The sequence below is a fragment of the Schistocerca americana genome, chromosome 3 (genome assembly GCF_021461395.2).
Source record: "Schistocerca americana isolate TAMUIC-IGC-003095 chromosome 3, iqSchAmer2.1, whole genome shotgun sequence".
In the NCBI taxonomy this organism is placed as follows: Eukaryota; Metazoa; Arthropoda; class Insecta; order Orthoptera; family Acrididae; genus Schistocerca; species Schistocerca americana.
The window spans coordinates 891,358,848-891,380,627 of NC_060121.1; the positions used below are offsets into that span (position 1 = coordinate 891,358,848).

General features: G+C 43.1%; 1 protein-coding gene across 1 annotated transcript in view; it reads left to right on the top strand.

Annotated features, from left to right (window-relative positions):
- LOC124606477 (corticotropin-releasing factor receptor 1-like) overlaps positions 1-21,780 on the top strand; it is a 253,548-nt gene that overhangs the window by 134,779 nt on the left and 96,989 nt on the right. The window contains exons 5-6 of the mRNA XM_047138459.1: positions 6,924-7,092; positions 19,970-20,084. Coding sequence (XP_046994415.1) covers positions 6,924-7,092; positions 19,970-20,084 — 284 coding nt within the window. The remainder of the gene's footprint in view (positions 1-6,923; positions 7,093-19,969; positions 20,085-21,780) is intronic.

The window sequence follows — 21,780 nt, forward strand, 5'->3', positions numbered from 1 at the left end:
TGTCCCTGTTCCTAAAAATGTACTTGAAATGTGATCTTTTAGGTTAAGTTCTCATACAACTAGGCTAATAGTTCAGTCATGTCGTTCCTTAACAAGAAAGAACGCACTACTTTAGCACGTTACGCATTACGATATACTACACACGCGTACCTGTTGATGAAAGTATGACACCTGTCTCGTCGAGTTTAGATATAATACCTCACTCTTATCTGCAATGAATCACTAATTCCATCAAGCACCGCTGCATTGTGCTGTAAATCTCGACAGTTCTTCAGCTGTACCGCACAGCGTGCTGTACACTTCATTTTTGAGATCGTCCCAGACAGATAAATCCAGATGATTAACGCCAAATGCTCTTGGGGTTCGAGGTAAAGACCATAATCGACCATCTATACTTGACCGCATTATGTAACCTCATATCGGCAGCAAAGCGTGTCTGTTTCCCACAATGCATATTTTCTGTTTCCCAAATATCAGTTAGTGAAGCCTGAGTCAATTGCGGGTACAATCGAACAGCGTATATTTTAAGTACGTTTGAATTAAGCACAATATTTCATACTAAAGTCAGCGACAGAAATCGCAACTATCCTGGAAACGTCCCGTTCCCCGACGTACGTTTACTGGAACGTCCTTGCAACCATTATGCTGTTCAACAACCATTTTTCGTCTGGTGTGAGATGTTTCTATTCCTATGTTGTTTTGGTTCTAGAATCAAAATGTACCTTAGAAATATAGTATCATATTAAGTTTTTGAAACATTTAAAAATTAACTATTATTTGTTATGTGTTAGTTTTCTGTTAGTTTTATTATTTTATTCCTTTTTATATTTAGATGGTTCAAATGGCTCTGAGCACTATGGGACTTAACATCTATGGTCATCAGTCCCCTAGAACTTAGAACTACTTAAACCTAACTAACCTGACGACATCATACACATCCATGCCCGAGGCAGGATTCGAACCTGCGACCGTAGCAGTCGCGTGGCTCCGGACTGAGCGCCTAGAACCGCTAGACCACCGCGGCCGGCTTATATTTAGAATATTGAAGTCTACAGTATGAAGTTGCTTACTTTTTGCGTTACGTACTGTTAGTTTTCAAAACGCTAGGTGACAGATAAGTTTTATTTCCCAGAACTTTACGACTATATCAGTTTTTACGGAAAGACGTACTTCTAAACTAGCTGGTTGCCCGTATGTTTGCCTTATTCAGTGGATAAGAAGGAAACATATGAAAGCACGGTCCCGATACTGGAGGCCATCGAATATGAAGCTCTGGTGTTATTTGAAAGATTTTTCACTACTTAGATGTTTACAAGACTGATTTGGTAAAATACTGTTGTTTTCTTTTTCGTGGGACGGCCGAGTCTTTAACAATCACTACAATGTCAAGAAATATGTTATAAGGGAGATGCGTATTGTATCAAAGCAAAACGTTAAGATCAAACCATTACTTGTCCCACGTAACGTCATATCATATCTGCTTTATATTGAGTTAGGAATTTGTGAAGGCTCTTAAAAAGTAGGGAGTGGCTTTCAGTCATGTGGAGAAAGATTTTACCAAGATGAATGAGGCAAAGTGGAACCAAGAAGTGTTTACTGGACCACGATTGAGAAATTTGTTAATTGATGAGACCCTTGATGCTAAGCTCAATAATTTCGAGTTACATTCCTGGAAATATTTCAAAAGTATTTTTCATGGCTTGTTGGAGAAGGGAGGAAAATTATGTTTATTTAGTAATTGAATTGTTGAATAAAAACGAAAAAGCGGGTTGTAGAATGCTACTAAAACTGCACTTTTTAAATCCGTACCTTCAATTATTCCGCAACAGTTAGATACTGTTCACGATGATCAACGTGAATGCACCAAGACATTTCTTCGGTGGAACATCAAAGACAGTGGAACCCTTCAGTTACTGTTGATATTTATTTAGAGAGACTGAACAGATATCTCACAAAAGGAAAGCATCCACAATTCATTTCTCCAAATAAATTCAGATTAAACTTCGCAATACATAAATATTTCTAATTGATAGTATGTACGACTCGCTCTATATCATGATTAAACTATGCATAATTTTCAGCATATTTTGATTTCAGTAACGTTCATTACATTTTCGATTTGAAATTCGTATCATTTTATTGATATTTTCTATCTCAGAAATGTCATTTGACAGACGAAATTTAGTTGCTCCTTTGAATTCACCACTTAGAAATGAGATGCACGAAAAGAATTACAATTTACAGACCATTTTTTCGTAGACATTAAAACATGCCACATTTTGATATATATCACGTAATACCTCGAAACTTCGTGGCAGCTTAGAGCTGTGTGCCGGACCGAGACTCTAACTCGGGACATTTGCCTTTCGTGGGCAGGGGCTCTACCAACTGATCTACCAAAGCATGACTCACAACCTGTCCTCAAGATTCAATTCTACCAATACGTCGTATCCTACCTTCCAAACTTCACAGAAGCTCTTCTAGGTCCTGAGTTCGATTCTCGGTCCGGCACACATTTTTAATCTGGCAGGAAGTTTCATATCAGCGCACGCTCCGCTGTAGAGTGAAAATCTCATTCTGCATAATACTTCGTTTATTTCGTGAACGGTTGGTTACATACCACATATCTAAAAGATCGTTTCGGCAAATGATAGTAAGTTGAGGGGCACGTACCATCTTCACGTGATATCTTAACGCTTGCATTCATCGAGATATTGAAGCAAGTATAATTTCATGAACAGAATAATAGGCTTTTTTAACGGCACCCGAAAGCGCTTGAAATGGCGGCTACAGCGATGCTTGTTAATTTTGAGGTTGAAACTTTTCCCAAAAGAACACGATAAGTATTATAAAACTGAAACAAGTTGGCCAGTATCAGGTATTGCGTTGAAAACACACTCATTACATTCTACGTCGTTGTATTAAGACTTTTGACTGTTTACTTGTCTGCACAGTAGATCTAGACGAACTGTGTCGACTATCGGCAGGCCTTTTCTGCTTCAACATTCTTTGTAAGCAGACAAGTTCACCAATGGGCTTCTGCTTTGACAAGTAGGCAACAACGGGGACGGTTTAAATGGGAAACTGGCTTGCGTAACGTAGAAAGTACACACATTTGCAGTAGTTTTCCTAAGTTCCATGTGTTGTGCCAGAAGTTAGCAAATGTTGTAGTCCTATGAACAAAAATCCAAGCCGACCCTGTATCTACACTCCTGGAAATTGAAATAAGAACACCGTGAATTCATTGTCCCAGGAAGGGGAAACTTTATTGACACATTCCTGGGGTCAGATACATCACATGATCACACTGACAGAACCACAGGCACATAGACACAGGCAACAGAGCATGCACAATGTCGGCACTAGTACAGTGTATAGCCACCTTTCGCAGCAATGCAGGCTGCTATTCTCTCATGGAGACGATCGTAGAGATGCTGGATGTAGTCCTGTGGAACGGCTTGCCATGCCATTTCCACCTGGCGCCTCAGTTGGACCAGCGTTCGTGCTGGACGTGCAGACCGCGTGAGACGACGCTTCATCCAGTCCCAAACATGCTCAATGGGGGACAGATCCGGACATCATGCTGGCCAGGGTAGTTGACGTACACCTTCTAGAGCACGTTGGGTGGCACGGGATACATGCGGACGTGCATTGTCCTGTTGGAACAGCAAGTTCCCTTGCCGGTCTAGGAATGGTAGAACGATGGGTTCGATGACGGTTTGGATGTACCGTGCACTATTCAGTGTCCCCTCGACGATCACCAGTGGTGTACGGCCAGTGTAGGAGATCGCTCCCCACACCATGATGCCGGGTGTTGGCCCTGTGTGCCTCGGTCGTATGGAGTCCTGATTGTGGCGCTCACCTGCACGGCGCCAAACACGCATACGACCATCATTGGCACCAAGGCAGAAGCGACTCTCATCGCTGAAGACGACACGTCTCCATTCGTCCCTTCATTCACGCCTGTCGCGGCACCACTGGAGGCGGGCTGCACGATGTTGGGGCGTGAGCGGAAGACGGCCTAACGGTGTGCGGGACCATAGCCCAGCTTCATGGAGACGGTTGCGAATGGTCCTCGCCGATACCCCAGGAGCAACAGTGTCCCTAATTTGCTGGGAAGTGGCGGTGCGGTCCCCTACGGCACTGCGTAGGATCCTACGGTCTTGGCGTGCATCCGTGCGTCGCTGCGGTCCGGTGCCGGGTCAACGGGCACGTGCACCTTCCGCCGACCACTGGCGACAACATCGATGTACTGTGGAGACCTCACGCCCCACGTGTTGAGCAATTCGGCGGTACGTCCACCCGGCCTCCCGCATGCCCACTATATGCCCTCGCTCGAAGTCCGTCAACTGCACATACGGTTCACGTCCACGCTGTCGCGGCATGCTACCAGTGTTAAAGACTGCGATGGAGCTCCGTATGCCACGGCAAACTGGCTGACACTGACGGCGGCGGTGCACAAATGCTGCGCAGCTAGCGCCATTCGACGGCCAACACCGCGGTTCCTGGTGTGTCCACTGTGCCGTGCGTGTGATCATTGCTTGTACAGCCCTCTCGCAGTGTCCGGAGCAAGTATGGTGGGTCTGACACATCGGTGTCAATGTGTTCTTTTTTCCATTTCCAGGAGTGTATATCCTATAGGAAATGAGGTTTTATCTTAGTGGTGTAGGCCTGTCTTACTGCATATAACGACGGAGCTTGGCATGCTTACCGGTTTTAGTACATTTCTGGGATTCATTTGTGAAAGGTTTCAACTTCTGTATTAACAAGCCCTATCACAGTAACTGCCTTTTTAAGAGGTATACATTGCAGCTACTAAAAGTATACAGTTCCATTTAAAAGTACCATACTTGTTTAAATATATTGGTTGATGAGTTTAGAGAATTATCCACACTAAACATTCTGTGCCACTGAGGAAAGTATCAATTACAGAGAGTCTCGTTTCGATGTATGGAACACTTTAGGAAATAGAAGGGGTGTTACGTTTTACGTAACTCACTCATGAGCACTTGCGAAGAGAGATTGAACAACACATGGTGGCAATATGTGGTAGCATAAAATATGAGCGAAGCAGACATGAATGGGGAACCATTCTAGTGACGATAAAGGCCAAAAACAAGGAAATTTACTGCCAGAAGCTACTTTGACAAAGGGTAGATTGATACGTCCGAGATCCAATGAAACAGTATCTCGGAAACTGTGTGGTCGGTCGACTCTTTGCGTGTGCTTCCGTCATGAGGATCTATGCAAAGTAGTTGAAGCACATGAGTAGACGACAAGGTACTCGATAATCACCCCTCATCACAGAAGGTGGAGACTGGAAGCATGCCCGCTCTGCAGAGCAGGATAGGCGGCCATCGGGGGTAGATCGACGTCAGCGTACAGTACTGATGTAAGCTCAAATGTTTCAGAGCACTTTTTGAATATGTGGCTCTGCAGCAAATGCAACAACATCATCGCCGGCCGGGGTGGCCGAGCGGTTCTAGGCGCTACAGTCTGAAACCGCGCGACCGCTACGGTCGCAGGTTCGAATTCTGCCTCGGGCATGGGTGTGTGTGATGTCCTTAGGTTAGTTCGGTTTAAGTAGATCTAAGTTCTAGGGGACTGATGACCTCAGAAGTTAAGTCCCATGGTGCTCAAGGCCAGCCAACGACATCATCAACTGCAATTGCAGTTTATATGGGATCATCGAGACTGGACCGTGAATCAGTATAATGTGGCATCTAGTCGGATGAATCACGATTCTTGTTACAACAGGTCGGTGGCCGTTTGTGTTTACAGTCTCTCGGGCAAACGATTGCTCGAAACACGCGCAGCGTTACATACGGAGGCCAGTGCAGGCTGTTTTATGCTATGGAGGACATTCACCTGTGATTCTATGGGACATACGGTAGTAAGCGAAGCCATCGTGACAGCTGTGGACCGAAAGAGCATTCTTGTGGACAACATGCAGACTTCGTACTTGAAGTGTTGCCTGAGAGTGATGTCATCGTGTAGGTCTATAACTGTCCGTGTAGCAAGGCCAGAATCGTGTGACAGTGGTTTGAGGATCGTGATAATGAATACACGTTGATGTGTTGAACACAAAATTCTCGTGATATGAGGTCGACTGAACACGAAATGGACACTTTCGGGCACCAGCTCTGTGCCGCAATCAATCGGGCCGTAATTACAAGTCGATGACGTGGCCTCTCCATAGACATCTAGTGCCAAATATCTGTGGAAAACTACGAAGGATTTGTCAATCCATACTACATACAAGCGCTGGTGTACTGTGTACCTAAGGTGGATTAACATGGTATTGAGCAAATGGGCAAGTTTTGGGTCTTCTCTCTCTCTCTCTCTCTCTCTCTCTCTCTCTCTCTCTCTCTCTCTCTCTGTGTGTGTGTGTGTGTGTGTGTGTGTGTGTATGTTGTGTGTGTGTGTGTGTGTGTACTTACGTCAGTAAAACAAAGAAACCATATTCCTTCCACAGGCTGGGCAGAGTAAAAGTGAGTTTAGAGATGTCATCTGCTCCTACACGTTGATAAACTGCAACAGAAAATGTGTTGTATCTCGATAACTTTTTATTTGTGGACCCATGTTTATTGGCGTTTTATAGCTAGTTTTGGCCTGTTCTTTCCATGTGTGAATTATTGACGATCACTTTTGAAACGTCCTTTGTTTCTTACACCTTAAGACAAGCAACCTAAGTTATTCTTCCACACCATGGGGCAGATGGTGTAAGTTCTGCAGTCTGTCTTAAGGTACATGAAATATTTTACATGCCATTTTTACTTTACCCACACTGTACGTTCTCAACTCTTCCTAGCACTGCGTCATCTACTGTGTGTGCTGAGGACCCCAGCACCTCACTATAACTCACACTACAGAACCCACCTTTACTAGCACCTGCTCACCCACTTGTTGCTGGCTGCTTGCAGAGCTGTCCCGCAGAGAGTGCCTGGCTGACGGCTCGTGGCGGCTGCCCACCGACTACTCGCCCTGCAGCCGCCTGCCTGGTGTGGTGCGCCGCCTCTGGGTCACCGTGGCAGCCCAGGCTGTGTCTGCTGCCTGCCTGGCGCCCGCCATCCTGCTCTTCTCCTCCTATGGGTGAGCATAACAGCGGCCACACACTGCTGCATCAGGTTGACACATCACACCAACATGAAAACATCTACACTACTCGCCATTAAAATTGCTACACCAAGAAGAAATGCAGATGATAAACGGATATTCATTGGACAGATATATTATACTAGAACTGACATGTGATTACATTTTCACGCAATTTCGGTGCATAGATCCTGAGAAATCACTACCCAGAACAACCACCTCTGGCCGTAATAGCGGCCTTGATACGCCTGGGCATTGAGTCAAACACAGCTTGGATGGCGTGGACAGGTACAGCTGCCCATGCAGCTTCAACACGATACCACAGTTCATCAAGAGTAGTGACTGGCGTATTGTGACAAGCCAGTTGCTCGACCACCATTGACCAGACGTTTTCAACTGGTGAGAGATCTAGAGAATGTGCTGGACAGGGCAGGAGTCGAACATTTTCTGTATCCAGAAAGGCCATTACAGGACCTGCAACATGCGGTCGTGCATTATCCTGCTGAAATGTAGGGTTTCGCAGGGATCGAATGAAGGGTAGAGCCACGGGTCGTAACACATCTGAAATATAACGTCCACTGTTCAAAGTGCCCACAATGCGAACAAGAGGTGACCGAGACGTGTAACCAGTGGCATACCATACCATAACGCCGGGTGATACGCCAGTATGGTGATGACGAATACACGCTTCCAATGTGCGTTCACCGCGATGTCACCAAACACGGATGCGACTATCATTATGCTGCAAACATAACCTGGATTCATCCGAAAAATGACGTTTTGCCCTTCGTGCATCCAGGTTTGCCGTTGAGTACACCATTGCAGTCGCTCCTGTCCGTGATGCAGCGTCAAGGGTAACCACAGCCATGGTCTCCGAGCTGATTGTCCATGCTGCTGCAAACGTCGTCCAACTGTTCGTGTAGATGTTTGTTGTCTTGCAAACGTCCTCATCTGTTGACTCAGGGATCGAGACGTGGCTGCACGATCCGTTACAGCCATGTGGATAAGATGCCTGTCATCTCGACTGCTACTGATACGAGGCCGTTGGGATCCAGCACGGGATTCCGTATTATCCTCCTGAACTCACCGATTCCATATTCTGCTAACAGTCATTGGATCTCGACCAACGCGAGCAGCAATGTCGCGAAACGATAGACCGCAATCGCGATAGGCTACAATCCGACCTTTATCAAAGTCGGAAAGGCGATGGTACGCATTTAACCTCCTTACACGAGGTATCGCAACAACGTTTCGCCAGGCAACGCCGGTCAACTGCTGTTTGTGAATGAGAAATCGGTTGGAAACTTTCCTCATGTCATCACGTTGTATGTTCCACCACCGGCGCCAACCTTGTGTTAATGCTCTGAAAAGCTAATCATTTCCATATCACAGTATTTTCTTCCTGGCGGCTAAAATTCGCAACTGTAGCATGTCGTCTTCGTGGTGTAGCAATTTTAGTGCGCAGTAGTGTAGTTCATCGAAAGGCTAAGCATAATAAATCATTTATTGTAGTATCCTATCAGCCATTTTAATGAATTCTGGGTTCCAGGTCACTGAAGTTAAACTAACAGCGGCCATATTTATATGTTATTCACAGATTACATTGAACGAATAAGTGACTTTGTGCATGGACTAGTCGTTCGATGTCACCTAAGTTACAGTAAATCAAGGCAAAATCTATGAAATTTTTAATTTATGCTATATAACATTTATTTTCACAATTATTTAAGTGTTATTTAAATGCTTCTAGTTTAGTTTATTGACTAAACAAAGCATTTTACTATTTATCACACAGAAGCACATAATTTTGTGTGGTTATTTTAAATAGTACACATAACATAAATGGACTGTTGGAGTACTGAATTTAAAAAAAAAAAAAAAAAAACAAAAACAAAAAACCCTCAGATTCGCATGGACTGCTGGGAACTATATTATTTTAATCACTGCTCACAACACATTCGATTTTAACAGAAACTTTAAGTATTTCATTTATTTATTTATTTACACGTCAAGTTCCATAGGACCAAATTGCGGAGCAAATCTCCAAGGTCATGGAATGTGTCAGTAGAAGGAAATAACAACATAAAAGTAATAACAGATAAAAATAAATGTTCATGAATCTGAAAAAAGTCAGTCCATAAGTTTAAGTAAACGCTATCAGCAATACAATAAGAATCAGCTTAATTTTTCAAGGAATTCCTCGACAGAATGGAAGGAGTGACCCATGAGGAAACTCTTCCGTTTCGATTTGAAAGCGCATGGATTACTGCTAAGATTTTTGAATTCGAGTGGCAGCTTATTGAAAATGGATGCAGCAGTATACTGCACACCTTTTTGCGCAAGAGGTAAGGAAGTTCGATCCAAATGCAGGTTTGATTTCTGCCGAGTATTAACAGAGTGAAAGCTGCTTATTCTTCAGAATAAGGTAATATTGGTAACAAGAAACGACAATAAGGAATATACATATTGAGAGGCCAATGTCAAAATACCCAGACTCGTGAACAGAGGTCGACAAGAGGTTGGTGAAATCACACCACTTATTGCCCGAACCGTCCGTTTCTGAGTCTAAAATATAATACGATACGACATAAGTGAATGAAAATAAGCAAAGTAGACTAATTTTTGTGTCGAAGTATCACTCACTTTTGATATAGTTCGAATAGTAAAAATTTTAGTATTAAGTCTTTGAACAAGATCCTAAACGTGGGCTCTCCACAACAGCTTACTATCTATCTGAACACCTAGAAATTTGAACTGTTCAATTTCACTAATCATATGCCCATTCTGTGAAATTAAAAACATCAGGTTTTGTTGAATTGTGTGTTAGAAACTATAAAAACTGAGTCTTACTGTGATTTAATGTTAGTTTATTTTCTACAAGACATGAACTGAGGTCATGTACTGCACTATTTGAAACCGAGTCAGTGTTGCGCACAACATTCTTTGCTACCAAGCTAGCTAGTGTCATTAGCAAACAGAAATATTTTAGAGTTACCCATAATACTAGAGGGCATATCATTTATATAAATAAGGAACAGGAGTGGCCCCAACACTGATCCCTGGGGCAGCCCCCACTTGACAGTACCCCACTCAGATCCCACATCACAGCCGTTATCAACATTGTTAATAATGACCTTTTGCTGCCTGTTGCTAAAGTAAGAGGTGAACCAATTGCGAGCTACTCCCCGTATTCTGTAATGGTCCAACTTCTGGAGCAATATTTTGTGATCAACACAATCAAACGCCTTAGTTAAATCAAAAAATATGCTAGGAGTTCGAAACTTTTTGTTTAGCCCATCCAGTACCTCACAGAGAAAAGAGAATATAGCATTTTCAGTTGTTAAACGACTTCTAAAGCCGAACTGTACATTTGATAGCAAATCGTATGATATAAAATGATCAATTATCCTTACATACACAGCCTTTTCAATAACTTTTGCAAACACTGATGGCATAGAAATAGGTCTAAAGTTATCTACGTTATCCCTTTCTCCCTATTTATAAAGCAGCTTTACTACTGAGTACTTTAATCAGGAAACTGACCATTCCTAAAGGAAAAATTACAAATTTGGCTAAATACAGGGCTGACATGTGCAGCACAGTACTTTAATATTCTGATAGACACTCCATCATAACCATGAGAGTCCTTAGTCTTCAGTGATTTAATTATTTACTCAATCTCCCTCTTGTCTGTATCACAGAGGAGTATTTCACACATCAATCTCAGAAAGGCATTTGCCAAGAAACTTATATGATTTCCTGTACAAACTAAATTTTTATTTAATGCAGCAATGCTCAGAAAATGATTGTTAAATATTGTACATATATCTGATTTGCCAGTAACAGAAATATTTTTACTGCGAACTGACTTTATATCGTCAACCTTGTGCTGCTGACCAGACACTTCCTTCACAACTGACCATGTGGTTTTAATTTTATCCTGTGAATTAGCTATTCTATTGCATATCACTTACTCTTTGCCTTCCTAATAACATTTTTAAGCACCTTACAATACTGTTTGTAATGGGCTACTGTAACTTGATTGTGACTATTTCTAACATTTTGATATAATTTCAGCTTTGTTCTAGTCAGCCACCCGGGCTGTCCATTACTGCTAGTTCAAAAAATGGTTCAAATGGCTCTGAGCACTATGGGACTCAACTTCTGAGGTCATTAGTCCCCTAGAACTTAGAACTAGTTAAACCTAACTAACCTAAGGACATCACACACATCCATGCCCGAGGCAAGATTCGAACCTGCGACCGTAGCGGTATCACGGTTCCAGACTGCAGTGCCCAGAACCGCACGGCCACTTTGGCCAGCCATTACTGCTAGTACCCCGTTTAGAATGTTCTAATGGAAAGCAACTCTCAAAGAGCATGAGAACTGTGTTATGGAAAGCATTGTATTTATCATCTATATTATCGGCACTATAAACATCCTACCACTCTTGTTCCTTGACAAGTTTTGAAAAATTCTCTATTGCTGTTGGATTAACTTTCCTACGTAGTTTGTAATGAAATACGACATTGGTTTGAGTACAAAAGCCTTTTAGTGTTAAAATTTGTGCCTCATGGTCTGAAAGGCCATTCGCGCTTTTACTAACAGAATGCCCATATAGTAATGAAGAATGAATAAAAATATTTTTATGACTGTGCTACTTTTCCCCTGCAACCTAGTTGGAAAAAACACAGTTTGCATCAGATCATATGAATTTAGGAGATCTACCAACATCCTTTTTCTTGCACAGTCATATACAAAATTAATATTAAAGTCACCACATATAATTACTTTCTGGTACTTCCTATAAAGTGAATCAAGAACCCTGTCTAGCTTGAGCAAAAGTGTTCTGAAGTCTGAGCTAGGGAACCTATAAACAACAACAATTAGAAGTTTAATTTCACTAAATTCAACTAACGCTGCACAACTTTCAAATATCTGTTCAGTGCAGTGTCGTGATATGTCTATGGACTCAAATGGAATACTGTTTTATACATACAGAGCTACTCCCCCACCCTGCAAGGAACTCCTTGAGAAACAGCCAGCTAATCTGTAGCCTGGTAAATGAAGCATCTGAACTATCAAATTATTTAAGGTGCTCTGAGATACCAATAATTCCAGAGTCAACATCTATTAGCAGTTCACTAACTTTATCTCTAATACCTCTCATATTTTGATGATATATGCTAATTCCTTCTCTACTTGGAAACATTACATCCTCTGAAGGTGAGCCCTTATTTAAAGCGACTTCCTTTAAGCAGGTATACCTATCATCTGACTTCAATCTAAAAAAGGTGCAGCTCTAACACCAACTACTACAGGAATTTTTCCATGAGTCACACCACCACCACCACCCAGTACACTGTCGCCTATAAGCTTAGCCTGCCTCCCCTTCCCATACCTATTGAGGTGCAGGCCATGCCTAGTGAAACCCGATCTACTGATAGACCCAGACAGATCCCCATCACAAGTTTCCTGAAGTTCTTCCTCTGAATTATCCTCTTGTTCGATACCAGAACTGTGATCTCTGGCTAATGTAAAATCTTCGTTTTTTCCATTTATTTCTTGATATATATCACTGACACCTACCTGCAAAGACCGACTAATAAGTTGATCAATCTCGGGGAAGTTAAAATTGACACATTCGTGCGAACACATTTTGAGCTATAGGGTACTGTACTGAAGAAAACAGGTTCGTAGTCCACGAGGCGCGGTCTAGGAGACTCCAACACCTATCAATAACACGTGTCAAGAATAAACACAGAAGGCGATAACGCAACCGACAACAAAACATCGTTGGCTTGACAGTTTAAGAGGGTTGGGGGAGTATAGAAGCATGCCACCACAACTGGCCTTGGAGAGCAAGTTCGACAATTTTCGTGCGGTCTGAGAGATCACACCGCGTGAGTTAAAGGTCAAGAAACTACCGGGAATCAGTTGAGTGAAATCAGGCTATCGCACCCCATACGAAGTATAACAAAGGTGACCAGGAAAGTTGTGAGAAGAAGGCGAAACTGTGCTGGTTAATTTTAGCGAACCTGTGATCGAGAACTTTGCGACCGTTATTCTGTCTCCACCATTTACCCCGTGAAGTCATCCTGATAATGACATTAAAAGGGAGTTGGACACATATGGTGGCATATGTAGGACGATTGACTACAATATGTAGAATCAAAGGGAGCGAACAGACCACAATGAACCAAGAAAATAATCATAATTTACATATGTCTGGAAACCAATGGTTTTCCCCATACGACGTATTACGACTGAGTAAATTAACATCTTTTGGCAGAGTCCCCGAGGATCCAAACTAAAGTTAAGCACTTGAGGGGAAACACATTACAAATCTTCCATATGGCCACCGTTCATGTAAAGGCAGGCTTAAGCACCTATCATCATCGATGCCTTCACACGTTCAAAAATCCCAAGTGTGTTTCGAACGCGCTGACCACCATACACAACGTGTTCGTGGATTACGTCTACACTACCAACAGGGCCGGAACACGCGATAATTCTTAAATATCGCTACACAAAGAAAACCCAACAGGGAAACCAGACGGGCCATGTTATTTCCCAAAATTCGTGCTAAATTAAATTTATTTGCAACTGAGAATATGGACAACCATCAACTGTAGAATGGAATGACGAAATAAAAATTTGTGCCGGTGTGGGACTCGGACCCGGATTTCCCGCTTATCGCGAGCTGTCGTCTTACCATTTTTATTTTTATTTTTTTGTTTTGTTTTTAAATCTCATTTTGTTAGTTTTCGTTCGTTGCGTCTGCTCGGGGCGGACGTGCAAGACACCTGTTTCAGTTCGTCAATGATCCGTTAACTCAGTTTTTTTATTACAGACGGCAGCTAACCCTTTGACCGAACACGCTGAGCTACCGTGCCGGCGCCATTTGGCTATCCGTGCATGACTAACACCAGCCCCAAACTTCTATGTCGTCAACCATGCGTCGACAACTGTACCCGCACATCTATTATGTATATTCCCGTACAGATTAGACATTTTAATTGAAAGTCGCTTTCCCAGTGTTGGCGGATAAATACGATATTGCAGAGCCTGTGTTATTCTGAATTATGAAGCAACGTTCCTTTGGACATACGTACACGACCAAAGGAACTTCGCGTCATAGTTCAGAATGCATGCGTGCTTGCATGTCTAAAGGAGTTTTGTATCATAATTCAGAATAACGCAGGCAACTGCAATACCAGATTTGTGCTACGTATTCCCGAAAGGCCACATGAACGTGTGCCTGTGTACCATCATCCATGTACCATATATGCACCCTTTAACCATAAGGAGCATCACAAAAAAGTTGTTTAGTTTGTATTACTGAAAATAAATGTGCGCACGACGAGTAATTCGGGCAGGTAAGAAACGTGACACTATCAACCGATCATCACCGACACGACCCGAAAGGTCAACGGAAAATATCGCTGATTTCATTGGTAGCATGTGGGCTCTCATAAACCCAAACGTGTTTGTGGACCTTCGTAGTATAGCTGTCTGTAAATTACACGTTGACTAGGAACTGTGGAGCAATCAAACATGGTGTAAGGATCCATTAGCAGGATCCGGGCTGGAAAACCAGATGCAGTAAGGGCTTAACACTTTGTACGTGATAAGGGTACAACTTCCTCTCGTATAGTATCCGCCGTACGGCGGAAGGGGAATACTTTCTGCTGCATTAGTCCTTCTGATGCTTGTGCCCACCATCGCATCCACTCGTTACAGTATACGCTCTTTCAATCGTGGTGTCTACCTTTATGTCAGATGTAGAGATTAAATGGTCTCGTGGAGGTGCTGATGGGACCTCGTGAACAAACTACTGTCTTGCTGTCTACTCTGAAGATATGCTTGATGATACAATCTTGCTGCCTCAAGTGCTTTGCCACTACCACATCCGTACATGATAGAGATGTCAGAAGTCATCTGTAAAAGAATGTGGGGCTGTGGCAACCACTTCTAATGACGCATGTGCACAGTGTGTTTGCCGCACACTGTGGGAACTCATAACCTGGAACATAGGATCAGACACTGATACTGTTGTATCACTGGCATAACTTCACTTGTGGATAAGTCTGATAAGGGAAACCATAGGTTTCCGGACCTATGTTTATTAGGATGACTTGCTCGTTTCATTGTCCTCTACTCGTCCCTTTAAACTGTATTTATAATTCTCAAATACCCTGTATATTATACAAGTATTTATCAGGTAGATGACTGTGGTTTCGCCCCCATCATCGGCGCCTCAAGGTTCACTTACCACATTGTAAAACTACTAGGCAGCAGATGGTCATAAACGGCGATAGTTTGCTCGTACATGACCGTCAATGGACTAAGTTGCATGGCTACACACTAGAACCCTCTACAGATCTACAACAGCTGACACCACACTCATAACATTAACATCACTCCTTTTGCGAGCAGCCAGTCCTTACAGCTCACCTGTTCTGCACATCCTGAGATATAAGTTTTACTCCACTTTCAGCATTGGTCAGAAGCAATCTTCTATCGATCCGCCAATGAGTAAGCTGTTACTGATTTATTAAAAGTTGTATCTTCCTCCTAGACTTTGGCTATTCTTTTATGCTAACCACAGTTTGTTACCTGTCATTAGGCGTTTAAGAAACATGTCTAGGCGATTTCTATCGTCTCTAAGATCCCACATATCTTCTCGCAGTGAGAACATAGTCTGCACCCAGTACCGTTTACAGCACGCAGGGCTTAAATTACCTCCACAGAGTTGTGTGTCAGCTGACATTGAAAGTAACTGAAAGCGGTCATAAAGGGAACGAGAAGTGTCCGATACTCTCTTTGGTTCAAGGCAGCCGCGCGGATGCACAGAACGAAGAAATGTTATGATTTTATGGTTATATTGTTGAGACAAGTATGGAAGAGTTTATGGTTACATCACTAAAAGTACGCAACGCCCAACAAAATAATGAAATGTTGAAAGGACAAACAAACACACCCATGCCCGAGGAAGGACTCGAACCTCCGCCGGGACCAGCCGCACGGTCCATGACTGCAGCGCCTAGACCGCTCGGCTAAACCCGCGCGGCAACGTCCAACAAAGAAGGCGTCGTTGGAACAAGAAACTACTTTCATAACGACACAAGCCATTGACTTGTAACTAAATGTGGTCCATTTTCCTTATTATTTCCATTAGAGTTCATAGTGTCTCAGAAATTTTCATTGTTAAGCTATCGTTATGGGAGGAGTGAATAAATCGTTACTGAGGTCCAGAAATGTGAAATTTTACCATATTAGTGAATGTAGAATCCATTACCCCTATCCTGAAGCAAAAACACACTCATCTTTACCCCTTCATTTGAGTTATTTGTTTATTCTGTGTATCTAAAAGTCTTCCCACAAACACATGTCAGTTTACTACCTGATGTTCTCACCACAGTCCTACCTGTGCTGTGAAGTGAACTAGTCCTGTCAGTGTAGACTGCCCATTTTGCGTCCATGTATCCAAACTTCATCACCTTTCCTGTTGTCCAGGGTAAAATAAGCACAAATGTCTAGCTCTTGCCAAATGTACTTGGAGGTACTAACCAGCCTAAAAACATACTTCTCTCAACAGCTATAATTATTATTCTAAAAATGAAGTACATACGGATTTAATGCTGTTCACAACACTGTCCCTAGACATCAATACAATTATCTGTACATCTAACCGCAACACTATATATATTCGCCTGGCAGGCACAAGGGCGTGAGCACTCCGCATGCGAATGCAATGTGTGTCACCTGCCTCTTGCGAAAGGTGTAAGACGAGTTCCTGATTAGTTTCTAAAATATTTTTCTCCGCTTACAGACACTCATTCTTAAGATTTTCTTGTTCAGTTTACTAGGGTAGGTAGTATGCAGCACACTGGTTTAGTAGATCCTACTAGTCAGCTAAATCCTCTTTTCTCCAGGGCCGACGAACTCAATAAAAAGATGTCTAGCATCGCCGGGAAGCGTAATCGAACATATGGCCTGTAACGAAAGTTGTTCCCCATTACATGATCTATCACACCTGGACGTTTGATGCAAAGACTTCGGAACCCCCTGTAATCAAATGAAAAACAACCACCTTCATGATTTATGTACAGCATACTTACATGAGTAGATACGTTTGGCCGTTTGTTGTCATCAGGTAGCTATCGAGTTGTAGTTATTTGCGCTGTCTGAACATTGTACAAATGACAAAAACTAGACCCCAATTTTCGTGAGCCATGCTACCTAATAATGAATTCTAGAAGAAGTTGTGCATTGTTACTCAAAGACTGTTAGTACCAGAGACAAAATTTACGAATCGCAGACAAGTCGTGTCGTGTTTCACACTAATTACTTCTTTGTGAATTTCATTCAATGCTAAAAATCATCTGTGTTACGTCTTCTTACGAAGTTAGCTTGTCCCTTTGCCTTGCTGAAATCTGCTTTTTATACAAATCTATTTTTTGTACGTTGTGAATGTTTCGCACACTAGGAAAAGAGATTGGTAGGTCCATTGCGTTTTACAACTTAATATTTTCCTTTCGTGTAAAGTAGAATAATTCTCGAATCGTTCCACTGTAGCGAACGGTCTTCATCCACTCACATTCTGTGAACATTTCTGCAAGCTTTTTTGTGCAATTATTTCTGCAGCTTTCACTATTTCTATTGAAACATCCCATTCAGGCACCACTCATCCCTTCATATCCCTACTGAATTTATGCACGTCATCTAGCATTACTAACACTTGAACAGATACGACTCTGACGGTAGTTGCTCGTTCTGCTTTAAATACCCAGTACATATACTGAAGAGCCAAAGAAACTGGCACACCTGCCTAACATCGTGTAGGGCACCCGCGAGCACGCAGAAGTGCCGCAACACGACGTGCCATGGATTCTACTAATATCTAAAGTAGTGCTGGAGGGAATTGACACCATGATACCTCCAGGACTGTTCATAAATCCGTAAGAGTAACAGGGGGTAGAGATCTCTTCTGAACAGCACGTCGCAAGGAATCCCACATATGCTCAATAATGTTCATGTCTGGGGAGTTTGGTGGCCAGCGGAAGTGAGTTTGGTGGCTAACGCAAATATTTAAACTCAGACGAGTGTTCCTGGAGCCACTCTGTAGCGATTCTGGACGTTTGGGGGGTCGCATTGCATTGCTGGAATTGCCCAAGTCCGTCGGAATGCATAATAGACAAGAATAGATTCAGGTGATCAGACAGGATGCTCACTTGCGTGTCACCAATCAGAGTCGTATTTAGACGTATCAGTGATCCCATATCACTCAAACTGCACACGCCCCGCACCATTACAGAGCCTCCAACAGCTTGAACAGTCCCCTGCTGACATGCAGGGTCCATGGATTCATGAGGTTGCCTCCATACCTGTACACGCCCATCCGCTCGATACAATTTGAAACCAGGCAACATCTTTCCAGTCATCGACAGTCCAATGTCGGTGTTGACGGGCCCAGGCGAGGCGTAAAGCATTGTGTCGTGCAGTCATCAAGGATCGACGAGTGGGCTTCCAGCTCTGAAAGCCCATATTGATGACGCTTCGTTGAATGATTCGCACGCTGACACTTGTTGACGTCCCAGCATTGAAATCTGCAGCAATTGGCGGAAATGTTGGACTTCTGCGACGTCGAATGATTCTCTTCATTGCTCGTTGTTCCCGTTCTTGCTGATCTTTTTTCCGGCCATAACGATGCGGGAGATTTGATGCTTGACGGATTTCTGATATTCGCGGTACACTGATGAGTGTTCCTGGAGCTGTTCTGGACGTGTGGGGTGTCTCATTGTCTGCTGGAATTGTCCAAGTCTGTAGGAATGCACAATGAACATGAATGGATGCAGGTGATCAGACAGGATGCTTACGTAATTGTCAACTGTCAGATGCATCAGGGGTCCCATACCACTCCAACTGCACACGCTCCACACCGTTAGAGAGCCTCCACCAGCTTGAACAGTCCCCTGCTGACATGCAGGGCCCATGGATTCATGAGGTTGTCTCCGTACCCGTACACGTTCATCCGTTCGATACAATTTGAAACGAGACTCGTCCGACCAGGCAACATGTTTCCAGTCATCAAGAATCCAATATCGATGTTGACTGGCCCAGGCGAAGCGTAAAGCTTTGTGTCGTGCAGTCATCACAGGGTACACGAGTGGGCCATCGGCTCCGAAAGCTCACATCAATGATGTTTCGACGAATGGTTCGCACGTTGACACTTGTTGATGGCCCAGCATTGAAATCTGCAGCAATTTGTGGAATCGTCGCACTTTTGTCACGTTGAATGATTCTTTTTCTGACTGCAGCAATGTCGGACAGCCGGCCGGAGTGGCCAGGCGGTTCTAGGCGCTACAGTCTGGAGCCGCGAGACCGCTACGATCGCAGGTTCGAATCCTGCCTCGGGTATGGATGTGTGTGATGTCCTTAGGTTAGTTAGGTTTAAGTAGTTCTAAGTTCTAGGGGACTGATGACCTCAGAAATTGAGTCCCATAGTGCTCTGAGCCATTTGAACCATTTTTGATGTCGGACATATGTTGTTTTACCGGATTCCTGATGTTCACGATACACTCGTGAAATTGTCATACGAGGAAATCACCACTTCATCGGTACCTCTGAGATGCTGTTTCCCATTGCTCGAGTGCCGAATATAAGACCACGTTGACTCTCAATTAAAGAGTGGTAATCCGTCGTTGTAGCAGCAGTAACAGATCAAAGAACTGCGCCAGACACTTGTCTTATATAGGCATTGCCGACCGCAGCGCCGTATTCTTCCAGTTTCTATATCACTGTATTTGAATACGCATGCCTATACCACTTTCTTTGGCAGTGTATATGTTTCTAAATTTTTTGGTTTCAGGCAGTTGCAGAGCCACCGCGTTTCGCTGCACAAGCACTTCTTCAGCTCACTGCTGCTCTACTCACTGTTCGAGATCGCCTTCACCCTGGCCGTCATGCTGCCGTCCCGTTACCAGGTAGCAACTTCCAGCTATGCACTGCGCGTGCCCATTACGCATCCGTGTGTGCGACTACTAGCATGAACGTCCCAACGCAGAACTACCACTACTTAAACACACACACACTCACACACACACACACACACACACACACACACACGCACACACATACACACTGAATAGGGATCCACCTGCAAATAAATACAAGAGTAAAGCTAATCGTTAACTATATTTATAACATACGTGCATGTTGTGAGAACTTTGTGATCTTCCATTAAGAAATATGGGGTGTGTGTACACGTGAAAAATAACCACATTTTCCTGAATGTGTTTCCTAACCAACAAAGAGACAGCAGCAAAATGGATTTGAAGATTGTTCAAAATAATATAAGAGGACGTTAATAGGAGGATGAAAACGCTACATCATTTCTGATGCAAAGCTTTTGAGAACTGTGTTGTGGAACAGAGTGTAAGACTACGACAGGTGTTAATAGCGGCAGTGCTACGTTCCTCCTCTCCACTTCTAACTGCCCACATACATGTATTCCTTTAGTAACATTTTAGGAAGCAGGCTGTTGTGTATTCCCCCAATAACAACTAATGCAGGCACACAGACTGCATATTTATTATTGAAACTGTTGTTCCTTGCAAACCTGTTCAAACTACACGTCCTGTATGCGGCCATACACAATTAACTACTTCACACTGATTCTTTTCATACAGTGAAAACGTGGTAGGAATTGATAGACTAAACATGTTACCGATTACCTCCAAACACACACTTTTCAACGCGTCTGCACCTAGCAAGCGCGGCCGACCAGCTCCCACTAACGTTCAAGGTGACCCAAAAGTCAGTAAACATTTGAAAATGCGCTAATTCACGGAATAATGAAGGTAGAGAGGTAAAAATTGCCACTTATGATTGAAATGACATGGAGCTATATTGAAACCGAAAAAGAGTGCAAAAATTGGCCAACAGATGGCGCTGGACAGCAACACGTCAGTGACTCAGCATGAGAATCCTGTATAAAATGAGCTGTAGCGAGAGTGGGACTCAGATGTGCCAGCGATCGCGGCGTGTTGACTCCACCAGAAAAGATACTGCTCGTAAGCTGTACTATTAGAATGGAGAATTCGCTATTGCAGTTTTAAGATACTTTCGCCATAAGAAGTGTGTTCGAAGAGGTAAAGGTCTTGACGGGAACTCTCACCATAGTACTGACATGCTGAACAATGCTGTTCACAATATTTACTCTCGAATATAGGTACTGTTGATGAATGCGACCGACATGTTGAGCATTTTTTTAAAAGAATATCGTGTTTGCTAAATTATTGCATTTCTGTCATATGAAGTGCCACCTGTTCGTCATTTTGTGCACTTTCTTGTTTTAATAAAACCCTATGTAATTCCAAACAAATGTGTCAAATTTTACATCTCTACCTAACATTATTCTGTGATTTACAGAATTATCAGTACTTAACGGACTTTTGGGTCACCCTGTAGTACGCCAAGCGCGCCCACGGTACAACAACAACAATAATAATTTACCGTCCATTCACAGCGTGAAAAGGTCAATTATAACCGCTGGAGACGGCATGATCATCTGTAGCTGCATTAATATAATACCCAATCAGGAGTAACGCTAAACAATAAACTTACAAAAAAGGCGAAAATTAACACGAGTGAAGATATAAGATCCTCTCAATTGATCGC